General features: G+C 32.9%; 1 protein-coding gene across 5 annotated transcripts in view; it reads left to right on the plus strand.

Moving 5' to 3' along the window:
• LOC108906087 (tight junction protein ZO-1) overlaps positions 1 to 25,575 on the plus strand; it is a 159,678-nt gene that overhangs the window by 94,954 nt on the left and 39,149 nt on the right. For 4 of the 5 annotated variants that reach the window (XM_018709266.1, XM_018709272.2, XM_018709240.1 and 1 more), the window contains exons 2-3: positions 19,246 to 19,409; positions 22,970 to 23,202. In XM_018709266.1, the coding sequence (XP_018564782.1) occupies positions 19,246 to 19,409; positions 22,970 to 23,202 (397 nt within the window). Of the gene's footprint in view, positions 1 to 7,117; positions 7,564 to 19,245; positions 19,410 to 22,969; positions 23,203 to 25,575 lie in introns of those variants that run through there. The other variant, XM_018709249.2, reaches the window with a different exon arrangement.

Here is a 25,575-nt window from a genome sequence, read left to right on the forward strand (position 1 = left end):
AAAATAGAGAGGGTATCGGCAGATCGTAGATCGTATTTCGTGAATAACTGGTATATTGTCTCAATTAAATTTCAATTCTTATTATTTAAGTCTTATATCTCTTATAATAATATTTTTTACTTAAAGGCGTAAATCATTATCCCAAGTCTCGTCAGTATGCCTCAAATGTTTTCGAGATATTTGAGTAGATGTGAGTTATTTTAATTTCAACAGCCTGTATTTCGAAAGAAAATAAAACAAAACAGAAATAATAACAAGTTTGTTGACATAGCCAACTGGAGTAAGTTCAGTACTATCTATAGGATGTTCTGTTTAAAACACTGCAGCCTGATATTTCCGTAACTATAGTTGTATAGTACAGTTGTGGATAGTAAAAAGTTTCCAACCTGAATCGCTTATAGTGCTTAAATAGGGATTTATTAGCTTGTTCATTAAAAATCCTTCCAACTAGGGAACAAATTGTACGCATTTGGGGTAAATTTAGCACTATCTGCAGATAGCTTTTAGCTTTTTGGTTATTTTACGTCCGTCGGCCTATTTCTGCTACTATGGCTAACCACTGACTCCGGGAGACGAGTAACCCCCAACCTTGAAACTTTTCCGAACCTCCACTTTGTCGTGGGGGTTCGTGGGGGCTTTTACTTGCCTAACGTCGTTTAGACAAGGGACCGACGGCTTTATACTCTTTCCTAGGGATGGTACGCCTTTCTACAGAAACCTGGTTTAAATTTGTATAGCTTCTGTGAATCCCCGACATACAGGCATCTAGAAGAAGGTGGACGAGCATCGCGAGCCTTTCCCGGATGATCATCCATCCAAGTAGTAACCGCGATCGGTGTTCCTTGATTTTATATATCAGTGACATGAATGCCACTATCTACAGATTGTTTCGTTTAAAACTCTTCAGGCCGAATCTCGAAAACTAAAAGAGCTATCTAAGTTCTGTAACAATATAAATGAACTGTGATTAAAAAAACAGTACAATTTTCAAAAAACTAGACTTTTTTTAAATTTTATTTCATAGTTTTTACCTTTTAAACTTTTCATATGAATTTCCACCGGCTAAAATGGTAGTAAAAATTAGTGATTAACGTTTTTTTTAAAATGAAGCGCTTCTTAACTTACTGGAAAAAAAAGATTTGTTTGCAGAATAATTGGAAAAAATATTTTTTTCCAGAAACGCATTCCATAATTGTAGTTCTTTCCGTGTCTAGCAGTATTCCACATTGTCAGCTGGATCAAAGGTCTCGCCTTCCACTTGGTAGAAATAACTCGACCTTAAACTCTTGTTACAACTTTTCACTGCACTGCACTATTTTACTTTTAACAATTTTATAATTTTCAGTTTTGATTATTTGAGATTTGTTCCTATTGTATAAACTTCCAGTAAGTATATGGTTCCTTATGATAATTCGAACTCATGGAACTTATGCACCTTTTATTTGGAGTTTTGTTACTTGGTAACTAAATTCACGATTTGTTTATTTAATTTAACTTTCTTTTGTTTATTTTAGGCACTACTCGAAAATGCTTTCTATTTGGCAAATTATGAGTATTTTTTTTTTTTCATCTAAACATTATATTTGCCAATATACGTAAATAATATATTATTATACAGGGTGTCCGCAAATTTCACCGACAACGTTTGACTGCATATTCACGACGATAAATAAATACGACCTACGAAAAAAAGTTAAATAAAAACTTTTTAGTTTTTGAGTTACAGGCCTTCAAAGTCGTAAAAATAAAACTAATTTTATTAATAACTTCATAACCCTTTCAGCGATCGCGTTAAAATTTGGCATATTTATTTGGACTATTATGACGTATTATTTCTTAAAGCTTTAGTCAAATCGATATACTGGGTGATAGTTTTCTCCGGTTACCTCTCCCTTTTAGCGGTCAAAACTTTTACAGTGGTCGTATTTTTATTAAAACGGGCAGATACATTGAAAAGGTTGTTTTATTTAAAAACAAATCACCCTGTATATTAATAAAAATAATTAGACCATTTCTGCTTTTAGAAGCTGATATTGATATTAAATATATTGAAAATCAAGACCATGTTGCTCCGAAGTATCAGGCATAGAAGAAGTAAAATATATTTTTGATATTTTAATACAATTTTAATTTTTTTACTTTTTCCAATTTTTTACGGCGGAATAACTAATTTTTTCACTTTTTCCAATCTTTTACGGCGGACAATTTCAGATTATTCTCTCGATACTACAAAAATTGAGTGTTGGCTGATTTTTGTAACAAAATGCATGTAAGTTGTGCATCGATTCCAAGAAACATTTTTTAGTCGTAATTTTAAACTGAGACGATGTAGACAATGTATTTATTCAAATGAATTTTCAAAATTTAATGTGATTTATTTCTGTTAACAAATAATTTTGTATAAACATGTATGTTATCAATTAACTATTGTTTATAATAATTATTGTTTCTTTAAAAACATACAGGTTGAATAAATGAGTAATTTGTAAGCATTAGTAGTGTTTTTTTCTACAGAACTTAGCTATCTCTCATGGTTTTCGAGAAATGTAGCTTGGAATTTTTAAAGGAAACATTTACCTTCCCCATTTTTTTCAAACAACTTTTACATTGTTCTTTTAACGTCGTTTCCTAAATAAAATACATAATTTTTAACGTTTAATCATTGAAATTTCGTCAAACCCGGCGGACAGTTTGAGAATACACGATACTACTCTACCCGTGATTTATGTCTCAATTTAACGAGAACCCCCAGTTATTCCTCCTCCCACTTTCGTGAGTTCGGGACGTTTATTTTTTAATAAAACAATTTCTTATTCGGAACCGTATCAACGGAAGCACTAAATCCTCGAGCTTTTTAAACATATAACTGCTGAGTCGGGCAATAAAACATTTTTATCGTACTAAGACGAGTCATCAGTCCCCCCTAAAATTCCACTCGTCTGCCGCAAAAGGTCAGGGAACCGACACAGAGCCCTAATGAAAATGTAATGCCTCCGTTTAGGAAACAATATCGACTGTTATTAATGACGGTTCTTTAATTTCGTTTTAAGTATCCCACTTAAATTTTTGTTTGCGCCGATAAAAAGTCTTCATTCGTTGAAAGAAATAATAAATGTAAGGTATAAAATTATTTCTTTTGTTCCAAGAACTCCTTTAACTGTACCAATAAAAAAACGGGGTTAATTTATTGTAGAACGCTTTGTACACAGTGGGCAAATTTAATTTTTTTTATGGAAATCTCATGCATGTTCCAAATTTTGAAAAATACAGTGATTATTTTATTTAAAAAAATATAAGTTTGAATTTTAACTGAAAAGCTGGAAATTATAAAGTACATATCTCGCATACACCATTGGATTATAAGCAAAGAACTAATAAAAAAAACTCATTAAAAAATCATAGGTCCAATAATGGAGATATCCTATTATTGGTACAAAACTTTTAACAGCAAATGTGCTCTACCAGAAAGTGAATTTGATTTTGATTTTTTTTTTGTTATATCATGCAATTCATGCAAACCATGGAACACTAAACCACATTATATTCACAGAATAAACTATAAACAAAAAGCTATTCTTACGCTCTATATACAATATGATTATTGTATATTTATTGATTACAGCATATTACATACAACTACCAATATACTACCTATTTCAAACCACAGTTAATGGAAAACTTACACACACACATCGAATGACGAAATTTATATGATTATATAGCACATGGATTTTCCAAAAAGCGTCCAATTTGCGGTAACTGCATTTTTATATTTTGTCCTGCTATACAGGGTGTAAGAAGTTTGACTGCCATTACTTCAGCATGAGATAGAGTAATCATAAATGAACAGAAAAGTTGTATATTACAGGGGCGTAAGATTAACAGTTTTCAAAATACAGCGAGTATTAATATTGGGGAGTTTCATCACAACGTGACAACAGCGCTTAACCTGCTGATGCACACCACGTGTGCACGCGGCAGACTTGTCCTACGGAAAAAATGTAAACAACTATTATTGTGAAACATTTAGTAAATTTCAAGACAATTGTTTTCCAGTTTTTAAATAAATAAAATAAAATGTATCGATTTTGTAATATGAAGATAGTGTTGTGCTTAAATTTTAGCTCGAATTTTAGTAATTATGAATCTCTTAAAACAGGAACTTGAGTTTTAATCAAATTATAAAATTGAAAAATATTGAATTAAAGTACTCAAATATTCACGTCATCCAAATAATCATACCTGTACGTATTAAAAATAATTTAGGTACTTACCAAAAAGCAAAATTCAGTAATTTTTAAACGCACAAGTACAAAACAAACTACAACGCTCCACCTTTTTCGATGCACGCACACCTTCGAATCCAATTTTCACTCAGACACAGTCCAATTCCAGATACCAACTGAATTGCGTAATGCTGTACAGCTTAGTATATCTCGTGTTATCGGCCGCGCCGTTGTCACATTGCTCGATATGAATTTTATCGAATTTTTTATGGTATTCTATGCACGCAGTTATGTCAATATTCCTTAATTAATCGAACTTACATCAAGTTGGGGATTTTGATCATTTCTTTCTTGAAATGGTTGAGTTTAGGACCCATGTCATAAAAGGTTTTTTTTTTGTTTATTTTAATGTATTCTATCGTCTGTTAAAATTAAGGCAGTCAAACTTCTAACACCCTGTATATGTACAGATAGTGAAAAAAAAAAAACGCAAAGTTCGTCGCCCAAGTTGGCAACCCTGAAATGTCTATAGCTAAGATGTTTACCTAAGACATTTTATGACACGCCTTTTTCTTCTTTAAAATTCTATTTTGCAAAAGTACTTACTCTTCTTGAAAGCGCTTTTATTTTTTAGAAAAACGCAATTGACTGTCTAAAAGTCAACCGACTTCTATTTTTTAATATTCAGGGTCGGAAAGTCCCCATGGTTCATCGGCCGTTACTTGAGAGCGATAAAGAAAGTCATAAAAACCCGTGCGGTAGAGAAGATTCACTTCTTATTTGTGGAAAGGCGAAATGGGCGGTGACTATTAGACGCCTTCATTATAGCCATCTTTCTCTATCGCACGGGTTTCTATGACTTTCTTTATCGCTCTCACGTAATGGCCGATGAACCATGGGGACTTTCCGACCCTGTATAGGATGTCCAGGAACGAATAGGTTATACAGTACAACCGTTATACTACAACGATAGCTTTTTTGGGTGGCAGAACAATACTTAACAACATAACTTTTCAAGATAGCTAAGGTAACTTGATCTAAATCGTTTTATTTTCATCCAATTCGTTTTTGGATACATTGTATTTTAAAGTGTTACAATATGATATACTCGTGATGTGAAAATAGTTTGGTATGTGGTGACATGTTTATGTCCAAGGCAATTTTGATAACACTTCAGATATGATGAAAACTGCCAAAATAGTAGAAATTTGCTTTCTCCAAAAGGAGTGATCGCAACCCTAACGATACTTATATGGCTTGAAAGAGAATTTCAATGTGTACAAGACAGAGCAATAAAATACAGGCTAAGAATGTTATAACTGGTTTACTTTCCCAAAATGTAACAGCGAAAATGAAACGCAAAAGAGGAATATTTAATAAAGTGACCCTAAAATTTCACGTAGAATCCGAAATTGAAATAATATATTGGGTGTTCTATTTAAAATAACGAAGTTGGTGTCGACTTCTGGTATAACCGGAAATGCTGGAGAGATCTAGATATTTTTTAAAATAAAATTTTGTACTTGTAACTGTGTATTGTATATTGTCTGCAGTAAATGTTTTATGTTTTTAAAATTAGACGTTAAGAAGATATTATTAAGTATACTACAATTGATAAACTGGTTATTTAGATGAATTTTCCAAATTTTGACAGGACCTTGTAAATGTGATATTCTTGTTATGACCTGAAGATGAGGTGTAAAGTGTAGTCCTTGAAACTAGTCGTCTTTTGAACATTACAAATAAAAGGATTGTGAGATTACTAAGTCTTTATTCTTTCCCGAAAATTATAAATATGGACTCACACTTATCAATTTCAAATTTTTCATAGATGGTACTCTCTTAATTACCCAATAGATGGCGTTTTGTTAAATTGAAAAAACAACTTCTAAAAAATGTTATAAAAAATTTTGGCTTTCATTCCTCTCAGATAAAATTTCATTTTAAAATAAAATTTTGTACTTGTAACTGTGTATTGTATACTGTCTGCAGTAAATATTTTATGTTTTTAAAATTAGACGTTAGGAAGATATTATTAAGTATACTACAATTAATAAACTGGTTATTTAGATGAATTTTCCAAATTTTGACAGGACCTTGTAAATGTGATATGTAAGTATGCACATATAGTTTCATTTGTTAACTCGATATTAATATTACAATTTATTGTAAAAGTTTTGTAAAAAATAGTAACTTAGGTAAATGATTATCCTTAGAAAAGTTTAAAATTAATATTTGTCAATAGTAACTTAAATAATTATTCTTAGATAAGGTTCAAAATTAAAAATTAAAATTAATTCTTTGATTAACTTGATAATAATTAATTTGAAAAAGTTTTCTAAAAAATTGTGTACATTAGTATAATCAAAAATTAACTTTGTAACCTTGTTATGACCTGAAGATGAGGTGTAAAGTGTAGACCTCGAAACTAGTCGTCTTTTGAACATTACAAATAAAAGGATTGTGAGATTACTAAGTCTTTACTCTTTCCCGAAAATTATAAAAATCTAGATATTTTAGTTGTGTTTGCCCCAGGGACATTACCATGTTGCCAAATTTTAAGATGTGGAAATTGGATTTAAAAAATCGTCTTTGATGCTATGAATCTCAAAAACAAAATACTAGGTTTAGATTTTTTTATATTATGTTCTGTCAACTATTAAACTTGTGGTACTTTTCTGCCACACCCTGTGCATTATGCTATTAGTAACGTCACCGCAATTAAAAACCGCCATAAAGATATTAATCATCTCATCAGCAACATTACGTTGAAAATTCATTTTAAAACCGCAAATAAAAGTAACAGTTCCACGCGATAAGGCGCAGTCGATGACTGTACCTCTCGTTTTAAATAAAAGCGTTCTTCCCTTAATTATTTAATTGCGATTTAATGTCCTTTTCCTCTCCATCGGTCCCCGCGTTATCGCTCGACGCAAAGTGGCTCCGTCCGAGCCTCTAATGAATGAGAATTTATTTTTTTGCTTTTGGCCCGATCGCATCTGCCGTTTTATCAGGGGACGGCCGGTCATTTCATTAGTTAATTACTTACAGTGGCTCGCGCGACTTGCCGACTCCGGTCTGCCGTCCACCGACTGGATCAGACGACGCGCCGGTCTTGTCCTCTAAATGGTACGCGGTGGCCTAAATAATAGTTTTGTTTACACGCGGATCTTTAAAAGTGTGTAGAAGTGGTCGCGAGCGTCTTGAAAACCGGGCGCCACGGAGAAAAATGTTCCTTGGGTGTAACCGTTCTTAAGAAGAGTTGTGAAATTTTGCAGGAGTGATAATTCGAAACATTAGTAAAAAAAATCGAGTGAAAAGGAAAGCATTCATGTTGGTATGTAAACTGCTATAAGTGTTTTTAAAAGAGATAATAATGTTTCCATGAATGTAAGAGTTGTGATATTAAGTAGGAGTGATAGTTGTGGATATAATTCGAAACATTAGTAAAAATAGATGAAACCGAAAGTATTCGTGTTGGTAAACTTTTTCAAGTGATTTTAAAACGGAAAAATGTTTCTTTCATGAATGTAAAAGTTGTGAGATTTTATAGGCTAGAAAGTTGCGGATATGATTCGAAACATTAGTAAAAATGGAGCGAAAACGAGAGCGTTTATGTTGGTATGTATGTAACCTTTACCAAGTGATGTTAAAATAGAGGAAAAGCTGTAATATTTTTTAGGCGTGAGAGTTGCGGATATGATTCGAAACGTTAGTAAAAATATAGTGAAAACGAGAGCATTCATGTTGGTATGTTGGTAAGGTGATTTTAAAATAGAGCAAAATGTTTCTTTCGTGAATGCAATTATGTAATATAATGTAAGAGTTGTGAGATTTTGCAGGAGTGATGGTTGCGATAGTAAGTAAAAAGAGAGTGAAAACGCAAACATGGTATGTAAACTTTTTCAAATGTTTTTAAATATAGAAAACTGTTTCTCCCGTGACTGTAGGAGTTTTAGTTTTTGTAGGAGCCATAACTACGTATACAGGGTGTAAGAAGTTTGTCTGCCATTACTTCAGCATGAGATAAAATAATCATAAATAAACAAAAAAGTTGTATATTACAGGGGCGCAAGATTAACATTTTCAAAATGCAGTGAGTGCTAATATTGGGGAGTTTCATCACAACGTGACAACAGCGCTTAACCTGCTGATGCACACCACGTGTACACGCGGCAGACTTGTCCTATGGAAAAAATGTAAACAACTATTATTGTCAAACTTTTAGTAAAGTTCAAGACAATTGTTTTCCAGTTTTTAAATAAATAAAATAAAATGTATCGAATTTTAGTAATTATGAATCTATTAAATCAGGAACTTAACTTTTAATGAAATTACGTATTTGAAAAATATGCAATTAAAGTATACAAAAATTCACGTCGTCCAAATAATCATACATACCTATTAAAAATATTTAGGTACTTACCAAAAAGCAAAATTCAGTAAGTTTTAAACACACAAGCACAAAAGAACTTCAACATATGCTCAAAATGTCCACCACCATTTTCGACGCACGCGCAACACCTTCGAATCCGATTTTCGCGCGCTCGCACCTCAAGAAAAGGAAATAGTGGCACGCAAAAAACACTCCGATACGGTCGAATCCAGATACCAACTGAATTACGTATTGCTGGACACCTTAGTACCTCGTTGCGCCGTTGTCACATTGCTCGATATGAATTTTATCGAACATTAAATTTATTACAACGCTAATTATTTTTTGGAATTAAGCATAAATAAGTAAAAAAAATTGATAAACATTGTATTTTATGGGATCATATGCACGCAGTTATGTCAATATTCCTTAATTAATCGAACTTTTTACATCAAGTAGGAGATTAAAATTAAGGCAGTCAAACTTCTAACACCCTAACATTAGTAAAAAGTGATTTCAAGTGATTTTACGTAAATATGCATCAATATAAACAAAAAAAAAGAGACAGGCCAATTTTTATTCCAGTATATTGTTAAAACAGTGGATAAAATATAAAATTTTAGATAGTATTGGACAAATTATAGTCAAAAATAATAAAACAAACATAAAATTAAGAATCAAGTTCAACACTTTCATATTTAAAATGTTATATTGGAATGCAATTGTCAAGATATTTTCTTTCATTATTCGAAATTTGTCGGATGAGCCAGTAAAAATTAGTTTATAAATGAACGGTTAGGCTACTTTTCACAAATAATCGCTTATTAATTTGGTATACCTAAATTGATAGTAAATTGTTTGAAAATAATTTTAGATTGCAAAATACATCTTTACCACTCATTGTAATCATAAAATTATCCTGGAAATAAATTTTCTGAAGATAATTCAAACGTATTTCATAAAATTATACAAAATTAAATATGTAAAATAAAATGTTTAGGAAACAACCTGGTTTTTCGTATTAGTGATTTGATTTCAAAGAATTAATAAGAAGTTTAAATATTACCTGACAATTAAACTAAACGCAGTGATTCGATTGAAATTACTGACAATATACTCGTAATCAATTATATATTATTAAAATTAATTATTTATTTTTTATTGTCTGCAGGATGTTTGCAAAAAATCAGAATAAGTTTTTATTTTCAGGATCTTAAATTAATTTATGTAAATTTATATTTATTTATGTTTTTAATTCATATTTTTTTTTATAACCAGCACAAACGTAAAAAATTGTGATAATTAAAGTGTTTCTGTTAATTGCAAACGTTTTTTATTTATAAATATATGATACGTTAAAAATAGTATTACAAAAGTTATCTTTAATCGGTTTGATAACATTAATCCATTTCAAATATCTAATATTTTGGGAAGAGATAAAAAATTGCCAATTTATTTGCTCCTCTGATAGTTTTTTATTGTATATAAATACTATGATTAAATAAACACATTTTTCAAGTAATTTATTGTACATATAGTGCAAATAAGAAGAATATACATATAGTTTAGTATATTCTGCATAGATATTTTCACTTGCACGTGCATAGGGCGATTAGTTCGTTTTTGTGGTCAGAAAAATTTCCAAGTATTATAAATGAAATAGTAGTTAATTTTTACTATAAACGTATTTTGTGTATAAGCACACGAATATTTTATTAGGCGAAACAGGATTTTAATTTTATTCGTGCGTAATGGCCTGTACATTTATCAACGAGGCATGTTCTATGAAGAAAGAAATGACCATGAAATCGTGAGTTATGCCATTTTAACAGATTTTACAACAACATATAATTCATTATTTATAACAATTATTACCGACAAATCTCATACAAGTTTAAACATATGCAATGCAACTTAATATACACTCATGCATATTTTTCGAAAATTATCGATTAATAATATCGATTGCATCTAATATACTTCTGGATACTGGTATTCAGATTATGAAGAACCTTTCTATCGACTATTTTGCAATTGCAATTTTTCTGTTACGACAAAGCACGTGTAACTTTCTCTCAGTGTAGAATCGAATCGAACACCATCCTGCATCCCGCAGCATCTGCGGCCTGAAGTTCAGGTCACCGAACTTGAACTTCGTGTCTTTTTTAATGGGGACTGAACAGAGCGGCGGTTCAGCTGATGGTAATGATGACAGTTGCTGTCAAATCCAATTTTATAGCTTTGCGCTTCGACTAGGATAGGACAGGACCAGAACGTAAATATGTAAATTTGGCGCTGTATGGTTTTTATTTTTAATATGGCCCGACGGGTTACTAAAAATGAAATGTGTTTTTGAGAGGTACAGGAGAAATGTGAGTATAGGATGAAAAAGAAAAAAGTTAAAACGTGATGTAGATATATCCTTTCTAATTTATTGGTATTTTTATCTTCAAGATATTTTAGTTCAAGTTGTGATATACTTAAATAACAAAAATACGTTAGTGGATTTCCCAAAAAAGTCCCATAATTTTTGTTTTCTTGAAAATTAACGACAAAAAGGTAGACACCTGTAACATTTTTTTTAATAGATTCAAGTAGAATAAAAATTATGGGGCTGATGGGATTCGTATTACACTTTTTTAACAGTACTACCTATAGATACAAAAAAATTATCGTGAATTAATATAATTTGGAAATAGTGAGCTAAATGTTTCGTTAACAACGGTGGAATAGTTTTCCTAAATTGTCTATGTATTTACTTATTGTTGTATGAATAAATATTCGTTATAATTTTACAATTAGTGATTTAGATTAAATTTTTTTATCCTCCTATATAGAGACTGCAAATATTGTGGGTTTTCTTCTACCAGAGAAATGACCAAATCTATCAATGCATGAGAAAATTTTACTAGCATCATTTGATTATTTAATTAAAAAAATTGTCTTCCCTGTGGATGTACTATGCAAGAAAGTAATTGTGTTCCTGTGGCTGTTTTTGAAGAAGCTCAAGAAGCAATTTTCCTTTCATTGCCAGCGAAATCCAGGGAACATTATGAAAAAGTGTTCGCCGAATTTAACGAATGAAAGGAAAAAAGTCATGCTATCATATTTTTTTTTGAAGAAAAAATATGCAATTTCATCTATGTGGTCGAAGTATTCGATGTTGAAGGTATACTATAAAGGTCTACAAAAATACAGATATTGGAAAATATAACAAGCTTACTGCTTATTTGAAGAGTGAATCGAGAGGATACAAAGCAAACAAAACTGCAGTATTGCAAAGAGCACATATTGAGCCTGTTGGAATCAACACATGGACAAAGGTGCCCTCAATAGTTGCTTCATTCCTGAATATCGTAAATCCAGAAGCATATACTGGCCATTGTATGAGGCGCACTTCAACTTTATTAGCCAATAAAGGTGCTGATCTTACAACCATCAAACGGGATGGTAGATGGAAGAGCACCTCTGTACAAGAAAGTTATGTTAAGGAGTCTATATCTAACAAACTTCATATTGCAAGGAAAATCCAAGGAAAATATAGCTGTTCTTTACAAGAAGAGACATCCGTAACTTGAGCAAATTCTTCACAAACTTCGGCAGATGTTATGCGTTCCGAAAATGATGGCAACAATGCTACAAGGGTTATTATTAACGGAAAGGAAGTTAAATGTGATAACACAAAAAACCAAATGTCTATTACTATAAATGTAAATGTTAATGTTAATAAGTAAATTAATTAAATTTGATTTATTATAGATTTATCATTTTTTCATTATTCTACTAGTGAAATAAAGTTACTTTATTCCACTAGTGGATAAAGTATCACTTTAGACGGTTCATATGTCTGGATAAAAGTCCGATTATAAGGTGATTGTGGATAAAACAATTTTATTTAGAAAAGTAGTTATGATTATTGGATTGAGTGGAGTCCGTAGAAGAAAAAATTTGACATATTTGTTAACAGAATATGTTAAAGGCGAAGGTTATGCTATAATTCTTTGTCACATCTGGGAATAAATTAATTGTACTTAAAATTACAAAATATGATGCGATACGCCCAGTTTAATGTCTATAAACAATGAACTTTTTTTTTATTTCGTATAGAAATAATAAATGTACGAACCCAACCTCTTTCTTTACTTTCTTTAATCTAATACACTCAAAAGAACCGAACATCATCATCATGTGTTTCATTTTTGGCTAGTTCTGGTGCTAATTGGTCTACAGTAAAATAATTTAATTAATTTAAGATCAGCATCTACTACTTCTTCTTCTTCTTCTTCTTCTTCTTAGTGGTTGGTCCTAATAAGTCCCATAGCACCGCGGCCTAATTAGGCCTATTGTGTGTCCCACTACTAGTCCTATTCAGCAAGTAGTTTTGTCTTTTTGACAAAGTCCAAAAGCTTCCTTGCTGACACTTCTCTCAGTTCCTTGGGTTCCACATAAAGTCTCCCCAGGAAGATCAGCATGTAACATTAATTTAATGAACGGCAATAACTGCGTTTTCAGTATTATTCATAATAAATAGTTCGAATAAGTTAATATACACATTTTTTCCATTATAGACTATAATTTATAGTATAAGACTAAATAAAATGAAATTGATTAAAGCCCTGGTACTACAATGAACAATTTTATGGTGCGAAAATACAACCCCGTGATATACCAGCAGAGCAGATAAAAAAATAATGGTGATGTGCTTTTACTTATTGCTTTAAAATATTACACAAAAAAATTGTATATAATAATTTTTTATGTGATTCTGTATTTCTGCATTCTTTTTAACCTAGACAAATGTTTTTCTGAAGATACGTTTTTGTTTATTTTAACAAAACAGGGTACTTGCCTTCCTAGTCTAGTTAGAAATTTTTGTGTCACCTTGTACATGGACTCACTTTTAAAACCGAGCGAAAACTAGCTACTTCTGGTGTTGACCTTGGAAACGATCATTTTTATTCCTTTATTTGTTTTCTGCAAGCTGGCTGTTCACCGCAAGATGCCGGTTAGTTTCTAGCTCATTGGCGAACCGAATGGGACAAAAGGGTCTTCTATTAGTTTATATCAGTCTTTCATTAAACAGCACAGCTATACTGTATCGCACAACTGGAATTACCTTTTGCATGATGTTAAAAAAAAAACTGTTTCAACACCCGTACTGAACTTCTGCTACTACTGAACTATGAAAGTCTAGAGTCGCACTAAGCGAAATAAACTTTTTAACTAATATTGTGGGAAACAACTATTCTGTAAGCTTAAATAAAAATGCAATAATAAAAACATCGGAAAACAAGATGTCTATGTGGACAAACAAAAATATGCACCTATCAATCGGCAACATCTAGCAAATAACCAAGACTATTCGTCAGTAGAATCAACCAGACATAAGCCTATTTCGAACTTATTAGTTCTCGTCAGTTTGCCATAAGTGAGACAATCGATTTACTTTGGATATTTATCTACCGACATATTTTGAACGAAGGTGTGATCTAACGTTCAAATTCTGTCTTATCTTAATAATTGTCACTGCTACTCATTGCCTACAATGGTTTGTTCCAGTAGGTACAAATCTGTCTCTTACGTTACGAAATTAATGTCAAAATTAAGTGTGTTCATTGAGTTTAGGTTTAATTATGACTTTTTTTAACAAATTGTCGTGTTGGTATTATCAGTTGTCTTAAATTTGAAGAATTTTTTATCTTCTTGTCTGAGACTCCTAATAAATCCAATTTGTTCGCTTTTTTATTATCTTATTTTCGTACATTTTGAATTATCATTAACAAAGGACTAAATATTATTCATAACAAAACTGAGCCATTTTATTGAACATACCTATAACTATTATGATTCAAAGCTTGCGTTGCCATTATTATTGTAGGTATTTTTTTTTAATAGTTGTGCAATAATAATAAAATTGTAGTATAACAACCCCGGGTTCGATCAAAAAAAATATAAACGTAGTTGTGGCCAGAAATATGTGATCGTCATGAGAAATACCTACGTTGTATGGATCTATTTTTTATTGATCGGAAGGCGCTGGCTACTACTAACTTTAAAGAGAAGTATGGTTTAATTTTATAAAACAAAAGCAGAGTAAATACACCTAACTTAATTATTTACGTACAACAGTCTTCAAATCAAACATGTAACACATAGAAAAAACAGCAAAAACATTAACAACAATTTAACATAAAATGAGAGTGCCAGGCTCACCTAGAGCTCCTGTGGGGAAAGAGCATGGCAGAGAAACCCACGATTGTTGCTCTAACTACCCAAATATAAATACAAAACAACCGACAATAAAAGGCATAAATTAAGATCCTTTGCTAATGATAAATAACGCCCGACTTATTTAATGTCTCGCTAAATATCACCTCACTCGACTTCCACATACACACTTCCAAGTAAAACTGAAGAGGTTTGGTGTTAATTAGCCGGCAAGTACTTGAGTCCCATATGGGAGGCAATCCAGCTATGGGTTGAGATTTCGGAAGATCTGTTTTAGCAATTCTTTTTTTGTTTTTAATTATTCTTTTTACAGATTCATTCCTCACGGGCGAAAATGTTAGTAAATTCAACAAAGCTCATATATGCGTATGACATAAAGTGAGCACAAGAAACGCTTTACTATTTGTTTTTGGAACAATGTAATTATGATAAAAACAAGTTAGATGTGAAACAAAGAAGTTGTTATTGCAATATCTGGGCAGTCACGACAATATATATATTTTAACAGGTAATAAATAATGAGCAATCGCTAATAATAATTGTAACAATTTTACCTTAGAAAAATATATGCCCTTGAGCATAAAGCAATGGAAGCTAAACATACAAAGAATTATTATCATTGAACATCTATAACCTTCACAATCATAAGATTACATAGAACAATTAACAACAAAGTACTTAGAGAATATTACACGAGTGCTAATTAATACGGGTTAAACACTGATTTTTCACTATTTTGCCACACTGCCCGCCGATCGTCTTACTCCTATCTCCACACTATTCTCACTTCAACAATTTAGGCTTCCTTCCAGAATTCCTTACCTAAGCGTTTGTTTTTGCGCTCCTTCTACCAACTGTCAATATTACGTTTTCATTATTATACAACACCCACGTAACAGGTGACGTCGAAGTTGATGCGATAAGTATGGTTTTGCACAAAATTAAAAAAGTACACAGCCTTCATAAATGATTACAAGCCACGTGACCAGTAATTTTGTTGGAAACAATAATTTTATTTCCTTCGCGTTGGATCAAGATCAAGATTACATTAAACGAGATTCTATTCAACCAATCAGCGATCGCATTATCTCGAACATAGACATAACGGTTTGTCATTGTTCATTATAAACGAATCATTAATCATTGTTCATTATAAACGCAAAGATTTAGGAAAATTTCGTTACCAGTACCAGATCTGCAACGTTGGTTGCATCAACTCATCGATGACGTAACTTGTAGACATTTATGAAGCCTCTGTAGTTGATTACATGTAAAAAAGAAATAAGTTATTGAAATATTTCTTCGAAAGACATTGCAACTGTTTTTCTAACGACGATTTTCACTTTCATCGCTTTTATTTTATTTAATTTTATTGAGGAAAGCTTTTTCTCTGTCCTTTCAATTGAAGATTATTTTATAATATTTTCCCCGACTTAGAATATTGAAAAAATTAACGCTACGCCGCTGCGTTATCTAAGCATCTTAGCTAAACGCTTGTTCTGAGGCGAATTAGAATATTCCTTCTGTCGGACATGCCACCGGAGACTCATAATGTTGATATTCGCCCGAAAAGGTTATTGCGCATTCCTATTCAACGTTTATTGTTCTTTTTTTTTCTAATTTATCTTTAATCGCTGCGAGAATGAATTCAAATCACGATCGAATCGCAACCGCATTAAGTCACATGTAATATTAGATGCCAGAGTTAAAGACCCATATGAATACAAAGGAAATAAAACAATAGTATAGGCACCGATCGATAGCAGACCCTTTGTTTGGGTATTACAGAAGTGTTCTTAAAAGAAGCCGATTGTTACATAGTCACAATACCTTTAAAACATTTTTTTATTTAAGAAATTCATTAGTACTAATTGAATTAATGATAAATTAGTAGATATAGGGTGTAACTGACATTATTGACCAAACTTTGACGGCAAGTCTATTCTTCAAAAATTAATTGAAAAAAAAAGCTAAACCGCATCGTTTTCGGGTGCTTTGCCTCAACAGACTTTGTAGGTAAGATGTTGGTAGATATGGCATATTAATGAGAACTAATAAGTTTAAAATCGGTCTGCCTATGGAGATCCTGGTGAGGAAGTTGGATGGGGTTGTAGTCCGTAAAGTAGTTGTTTCTCTCAATATAATTAGTTAAAAATGGGTGTTAAAGTTAAAAAAATAAAAATTGTATATTTTCGAAAGGCAAGAAAACGGTTTAGGCAATTTTATTCAAATTTGAAATGGAATTTTAAATTTAGATGGCATTTTTCCTTCCAAGATATTTCAAATTATTTAAAAAATAGAACATTGAACGCTAAATATATATTATTGCTGCATGTTGACTCATCCTAAATGCGTCGGTTGCGAGATAAATGGCAAAAATTAATAATGCAATGCCATGTTACGAGAAGATAATTATTGGTAATTATCTCGACATTAAGTTGTTTTTGAAATAACGATAACAATAATTCAAGTAACCACTTTATCCGCGAATGAAATAAAGTATTCATTTAGGTTTGAATTAAATTTAATCAGTTTCGTTTGTTAATTTTGAACACCCTTTATCTCGAAAGAGAAGCATTATATTTATAGTAACCTTTTTGTTAATTTGTGATTTAGAATTCGCCATTAAAGTTTGGCCAAACATTTTCGTTATGTCCCGTATAGAAAATAGAAAAAAATTAAAAATCTCTTTTTTTAAAAATCAACTGTTTGTCCCATTGAAAATATTCTTCAATTTTTCTTTAAATATCATGTAACTTATTAGAAATTACTAAAACTTTTTTATTTACAAAATCTCATACGACATCCACATAAAAATTTAAGGTATTATTAAACTATGTTAGTGAAGAGAATACAAAAAAATTCATCACAAAGGTTTAAGTAAGCAAAACAAATTTGCAGCTAAATTTTAAAAGAGCGTTTTTTTGTTTTATTTTTTTTAGGCAGACGAAAATGTTGCTAAGGATTAAGGTCTGCACTGCCTTGTCTAGAAAAGTTTTTCAGTACATTTCAGTTAATTCCTGAGATACTTGTAGTGATAATTAATTTGATTTGTCCTGTACATAAGTGTAATGATTGCTTAAAAGTTGACACCAAGTGGGAAAGTCTTTAAACAATTAAAAAAATACATGTAATCATTTTTGCTTTTCTTAATACTAATCAAAATTTTCTGCCATTTTCTTCCAAATTAAATCAGGTCAGTAAATATACTTGTTAGTTTTAATTTCGAAGAAAATGGCGTTGAAAACTTTATATTTTATTATTAGCTCTCGTATTTTTTACTCTATTTGAAAAGTATTAAGCTAATTCAAACAAATGAAGTCGAACATTGAATTATTATTGAATTATACCACTACAATACCTAGTAACAGCTAGTGTAGTAATAAATAATTATTCAGTAGTCAGTATAAAAACACATACCTAATATATTAAAATTAAAGAATATAATCATTCAAAGAATACTTATTCTTGTTGTTTGTTCTATTATCACCTTTGACGAAGACTAATCATGTAAATAACATCTGCTACCAAGAGAATTTTCTGTTTCTATATTTTACTTGAGATTGGTTCATCAGACAGCTCTTCTTCGCGTATGAAATAAATATTATATTAACAGAAAATAATTATATATAAATATCAAGCGTTTAGAAACAAATGGCATTTTGAAACGAAGTGTCACAAGCTTTAACATTTTGGCTGCTTAAAATAATGTAATTTAGTCTTAAACTAAAAATCTTCCATACCTAGATTGCCTTTAATATGTACTCAGACAATCAAAGATCATTAGAAAAGTTTTTTCTAATAAAAATTTTATTGCCGTCACTAGAATTTTTTAAATAATCATACTTCATTATTAGACATCGGCTTTGTGGCGAGAATCAACCAAATAAACAGACTGCCATAAAAACACATGCCATACACTCGACCAAGCAAACGGAAAAAAATCACTTACACACGCACAAACGACAGTGAAATGCACGCCCAGGCATTAGGCTGCCGCTAGATACATATCGAATAAATTGATCGATGCGAAGCTTAAGATCAGAGGCGGACATGTACATATTATTGTACAATAACGCGTATAGTGGAATTACTAAAATGTGAAGTAGTTGATGATTCGACCCCAATTAGTAAAAAATAGCATCTATTAAAAACTTCGACTAGTTTAGATACGCACCTGTGACCTCGGTAAATGTTAAACGGTCATTTTCGTTTTTAAAATGGATATTTACCGGTCGCCGAAAACGATTAACTGCGGAACATTTACGACAACTGTTGATTATTTTCTACAATCGCTTTCCTCATGAATAAGAAATTCTTATTTGGTAAAAATTTTCTATACCTACCCCTGAAAACCGTTAACCTTAACCCGTTAAACATATTTTATTTTCTTAATCCATTTTTACTTTGTTACAGGAAAGAGGATGGGAATACAAACAGATATGCGTAACCAGAGTACCGGGTTATGGCTTCGGCATCGCCGTCTCCGGGGGCAGAGACAACCCCCATTTCGCATCTGGGGATCCCAGCATAGCCGTTAGCGACGTCCTTGCATCTGGACCCGCTGAAAGGCTGCTGCAGTGAGTACAAGTCGATCTTTGCATACAGATTATGTCCCAGTGAAACAGTGCCTAGTGCCTGGTGTCGAATAAAATATAAGGCGTTATTTCTATTTTATTTTTATTCAGCATTATTCAAAGTACACTGCCGAAAACGATCGTTAAATTGTTTAAAACAGTCTTTAAACTTCCGCTGGAATCGAATTCAAAAACTTTGTTTTTTAAATTCACTGAAATGAATTATAACGTACTCCTTTTATGGGCAATTTCAATTTTGGAAACACCTAGACGTTAGCGAGAAACAAATGTGGAAGCTAGAGCAAAAATGTTCAAACAACATCTTGTCAAAAATGTCTGAATGCCAGTCCGTTGTCCTGCAATAATGACCAAGAACTTTGTTCATAGTAGTCGGGCCATTTGCGAAGAATTCTCGTCCACAACAATTTAAACACTCGAATGGTAACACAGGCCAACAAGGAAAAAATTCCAGAAATCAGACACTACGTTTCCGAAGGCATTTGGCTCGCTGAATCAGAATCTGGCCTCAGAATTGATCCATCACCCTAGGTTTCCGAGATATTCTAACCTAAAAGTGCATAAAACACGTGCTTTTGCTATATTCAAGGTTATGTAACTTGGCGAAAAAATTTTATTTTTCAAAACTGAAAATATCATTGGAAACTACTATCTTTCCCCTTCAAAACGCATTATTTTATTTGTAAAAAGCTTTATTTTTCGCGGAGATATCGTCAATTAAAGATGATCAGTGTAGCTACCTTATTAAACCATGGCTCGACACAATATCACTAAGCGCTACGAGCCTTAGAGGGCTCGCAGCGCTTAGTGTTATTGGGTAATAGGGCTTGAAGTTAACCTTCCTGACGATTAGGGCTCACAGCGCTTAGTGTTGTGGGGTTATAGGGCTTGGGATTAACCTTCCAGACATATAGGGCTTGGGGTTAACCTTCCTGACGATTAGGGCTCGCAGCGCTTAGTGTTATTGGGTTATAGGGCTTGAAGTTAACCTTCCTGACGATGAGGGCTCGCTCCGCTTAGTGTTGTGGGGTTATAGGGCTTGGGGTTAACGTTCCTAACAATTAGGGCTAGCAGCGCTCAGTGTTATGGGGTTAGCCATGATGTAATAATATAGCCATACTGGTCATCTTAAATTGACGATATCTCCGCGAAAAATAGAGCTTTTTCCAAATAAAAAAATGCGTTTTGAAGGGGAAAGATAGTCGTTTCCAATGATGTTTTCAGTTTTGAGAAAAAAAATTTTTTCGCCAAGTTACATAACCTTGAATATAGCAAAAGCACGTGTTTTTTGCACTTTTAGGTTAGAATATCTCGGAAACCTAGGGTGATGGATCAATTCTGAGGCCAGATTCGGATTCAGCGCGCCAAATGCCTTCGGAAGCGTAGTGTCTGATCTCTGGATTTTTTTTTTTTTGAAATTTTGTCGGCCTGTGTAATTAATATGTGATGTAAGATAAATCCATACAAATACTATAGTGTAAAAAATAAATCAAAAGGAACTCTTACACATAATAAAATTATTTAAATATATTCATTTATATGCTACTGGAATTTGGTCGCCTTTAATAAAACCAGCCCACTGCCTACATAGTCAGTATGTTTACGTACAAAAATCGAAATTAATTAAGGAGGTAGAAAACAGGAGGTAGCGAATTCAATTCAATTATTACTTTTATTATTGTTATTAATGAATGTAATCAGTAAACATAAATAATCATTAATTGATACTTTAATAAAGGAAAAATTGATACATACTCAATGTTACAACTGTTCAAAATGTTAGTTGCTAACCGATAAACATACAGGGTGTTAAAAAAGGAGTGTAAAATATTTCAGGAGGTAATAGTATGAACCAAAATAAGCAGAAAAGTCTTAATAAACTTGGGTCCGCAAAGTAACGGTTGCGGAGATATGGACCACTATTCGTTTTTCAAACATTTTATTTTATTAGGAATAAACCGACAAAGGAAGCTTTTAACAAACAAAAAACAAAGTTACAGAAGATGTTCAAAGTGCCCTCCGTCCATTTCCAAGCAGGCACGACATCTTCGTCTCAACGATATTCGAACTCTTTCGAAAACACCCTCCTTGGTTTGGATTTCTTGACACTTTTGATTAATCCGTAGCTGCAGCTCTTCCAGGCTATTTACAGGAGTACCATACACTAATGTCTTCAAATATCCCCAAACAAAGAAATCTAGAGGGTTCAGATCAGGCGATCTTGGAGGCCATAAAACAGGTCCGGCCCTTCCTACCCATCTATGTGGAAAAGTTTGGTGTAAATGCTCTCTAACGGCCATGGAAAAATGAGCTGGAGCACCATCATGCTGGAACCACATTTGTTGCCTCTGATTCAAAGGAATGTCTTCCAAAAACTCATACAGTGTGTTCTGCAGAAAGTTGAGGTAAGCAGCGCCTGTTAATCGGTTTGGTAAAACAACAGGACCTAGAAACCTGTCACCTACAATACCCATCCAAATGTTTAATGAAAAACGTGCCTGATGTCCAGATTCTATTAGAGCATGAGGATTTTCGTCGGCCCAAATATGCGTATTGTGAAAATTAAACACTCCATTTCTTGTGAACCCGGCCTCATCAGTAAAAAGAATGTTTGCAAGAAAACGAGGGTCTTCAGCATCATGACGTAGAAACCAGCGGCAAAAAACCAAACGTGCTTGATGATCATTTATTGGATTTAAGGCCTGTACTCGTTGCACATGGTATGGATAAAGCAGTTGCTCGTGAAGGATTCTCCAAACAAGAGGACCACTAATTCCTACCTCGGCTGATATTCTCCGCACACTCGTACCTGGATTCTGCTCTACCAGTGCTAGAATTTCTTCTTCTGCTCTAGGAGTGGATACCGACCTTGGTCTTCCGGATAAATGGCACTGTTTGCTCAAGGAACCGGTATCACGCAATCTTTGGTGAATTCTTCCAAACATGCGTTGTGAAGGAATCTGGCGATTTGGATAAGCGTCAACATAAAGACGTCGCGCTTCGGTGGCGTTCCCATTAGCACGACCATACATGAAATGCATGTCTGTTAATTCTGCGTTAGAGTAACCAGCCATAGCGAAAGAAAACTTGTGCACTGAGAACAACTGTCAAATACGTACTGTTTATTTCACTAAACATCAACCAACTATTATAAGAAAATACACAACGTTTTTGCAAAATAAAAAAAGGGGCTAAAAAACATAAAACATTCCATATCTCCGCAACCGTTACTTTGCGGACCCATGTTTATTGAGACTTTTCTGCTTATTTTGGTTCATATTATTACCTCCTTAAATATTTTACACTCTTTTTTTAACACCCTGTATTTGGGCACGTCCAATCCAGTTTCTATGAACCGAGTCAAATGTTTCTTCTAATCGCTGGCTCGTAACTTATCCCTTTTATGCTCTCGTTGAACCACTGCTGTAAAGGTACGAGATGCTAGTAATATATTTTGTCTTGTTAATAAAGACGATCTCCTTTTTACTGGAACGCATTGAAAAAAAATTTAAAGAGTATAATCTATTTCATATCTCGTTTTATAGAGTAAACGACCGCATCATATCAGTGAACGGCATATCGTTGCAAAACGTGGACTACGCTACCGCTGTCCAGGTGCTTAGAGATTCCGGCGATACCGTCACGTTGGTCGTCAAGAGGAGAACGGCCCAGCACAGTCACAGTCACAGCGCGTCCTTCAATGGTCCCCCTTTGGCGGCCCTGGGGGTCAGTCCCCTTCCCGCCAAGGTAACCCTTACCAAAAACTCGAAGAAAGAAGGTACGTGTGTTTAATAGAAGAGTGATTTTTTTTAAATATTTTATTCTTCACCCGCAAATACTATTTTAAAATATATGAGAAGTTAGAAATGTTCCTGGTAATGATTTTTCTCTCCTTAATATGTTTTTTTTCTCAAAAACTAGAGTGTGCCGACTTGAAGTTTTCATAGCATTTGTAAACAGATATGCCTGATCTCATTCAGCCATTTTCGGTGTCCTTGAATAGAGAAGCGGTCATCAGGCCCGTAATAAGAATTTTTTACTAATAACACTGGTCAACAAAATTTAAACTTTTTTTTGTCACACGAAAACTTTTACCAAATTTTGAATGTACTATGGCCACCAAACAATAATATATCAATGGAAAAAAATTGACACATCAGGTTTCTCTGTGACATCAAGACATATATTTTTATAAAAAGTACAAAAATCGCTAACACTTAGAAAAAATATTCCTTAATGTACAATAAATAGCTATGATTTTCGTGAATGTTTGGCTTCTGGTAGGTCCCTTTTAAGTCTCCAACAGTAATCTGCTAGCATTCCTGGACTCCATTTCCCTTGATATCGCTTTTCTATTAAGGAAATGTCCTGATGAAATCTCTCGCCTTGTTCGTCACTCACAGCACCCAAATTCTCGGGAAAGGAATCCAGATGAGAGTGCAGCGTATGTATTTTTAAAGACATATTACATCCCAAAGCTTTGTATGAAATTATAAACTCATTGATTAAGTCTTTGCAATTTTCCGCTTTATGGTTTCCTAGAAAATTTTGAACGGTGGTAAAAGTATGTCGTCAGGGTTCACTAAAGGATCATTTTTAACATTCTTCTGCCCTGGAGTAAGTGATTGACGCCTGGGCCATACTTTCTTTGTGTAGTGACTTTTGAAGTTGACGGTTCATAACTTGGGTCACTTTCTTGATATACCTCATCGTGTTGACTAAGAACAAATTCCGGACTAGGAACAGAATCCTGCCTTTCTGCTTGATGTGGAGGCTTTGGTACAGGCAATTCGGCACTATGTAGGATTGGTCTGTTGGCCGATGAAAAGTTTGGGTACTGGACAGTGTGTTTGGACTTGGTTGTAACGCGTTTTGTTTGAATCAAACAAAAATAACAATCACTTACATGATCTTTTGGTTCCGTCCAAATCATTGGTATACTAAAAGGCAGATGTCTAGATTCTTGTTTAGCCCAACCTAATAGGAGTCACACACGTTACACAAAATATATGAGGAACACGGGATTTATCTTGGTGGCGCACAGGAAAACCAAAATAGTCTAAATAGCACTTTTCAATTAATGGCGTAAATTTCCGACTCTGAGATATAAAAGTAAATTCTCCACACACATAACAAAAACTGTCTGGGTTATTAGAACACTTTCGCGGCATATTTACAATGTAACAAACGTAAGTTAGTTAAATGCAATCGTTATACGCCTAAATTAAGTTATTTAAACAAAAACACGTAAATGAGGTCAGAAATAAATATATAGCTGTCACAAAAAAACTGGATGTCACTGAAATAAAATAATAATTATTTTTGAATGAGGGTACATCATAATAAATAAAAATCATCAAAAAGTTCGTGTGACAAAAACAGTGTTTACCAGTGTAATTATAAGGATAATAATCGGAATTAATCTCATAATTTAAAATTACTAATATTATATTGCGACATTATCATATCCAATTTGTATAATCTTTAACTTAAAATAAAAAAATAAAAGACTTCATGATGGTAGCATTGTTGTCAATTTGGCGCTGTATCCGTTGCTGGATTAAAAAATAGCGTATTCTATTTGATATTAAGTTGATCCTAGTTAGTGAAAGTCAAATCGAAAGTCACACCACGTTCGTTTGTTGTTAACATACAACTTTTACATGAAACTTTTTTATAGGATGGGCCAGGAAAATAAGCTGGAAAATGACCATTTCGCGACTTTTTGTTTCGGCAAGCTGAATTTTTCACTATAGATGCTAAATATTATATACAATAACATATTAGTTTCCGCAGTCATAAAAATGGGGGGAAGATTGTTTACAGGGTGGTTAATTGTATAATTTTTACGTAAATTCACGTTTTTCGCTTATAACTTTTTTCCGTCCATTTCCCCGAGAAAACAGTAAAGTACTTTTTTTTTCGTCTCCAAAAGACCTACAAAACTAGCACTCGTGCGTCAAAAAATATTGATTAGATCAAATGTTATAAATGGAATAGAAGTTTATTTATGAGTTTTGAATTAAACATTTATAAACTGCGTTATTATTACCAGAACGTTTTGGCATCGCATCCTCTCATTCCTTATCACTGTCTAATAACTCACACGAAATCTGGAATCGGTAAGTTGAATAGTTTACAAGTTATGGCC

This window comes from Anoplophora glabripennis, unplaced genomic scaffold, assembly GCF_000390285.2.
Source record: "Anoplophora glabripennis isolate ALB-LARVAE unplaced genomic scaffold, Agla_2.0 scaffold21, whole genome shotgun sequence".
In the NCBI taxonomy this organism is placed as follows: domain Eukaryota; kingdom Metazoa; phylum Arthropoda; class Insecta; order Coleoptera; family Cerambycidae; genus Anoplophora; species Anoplophora glabripennis.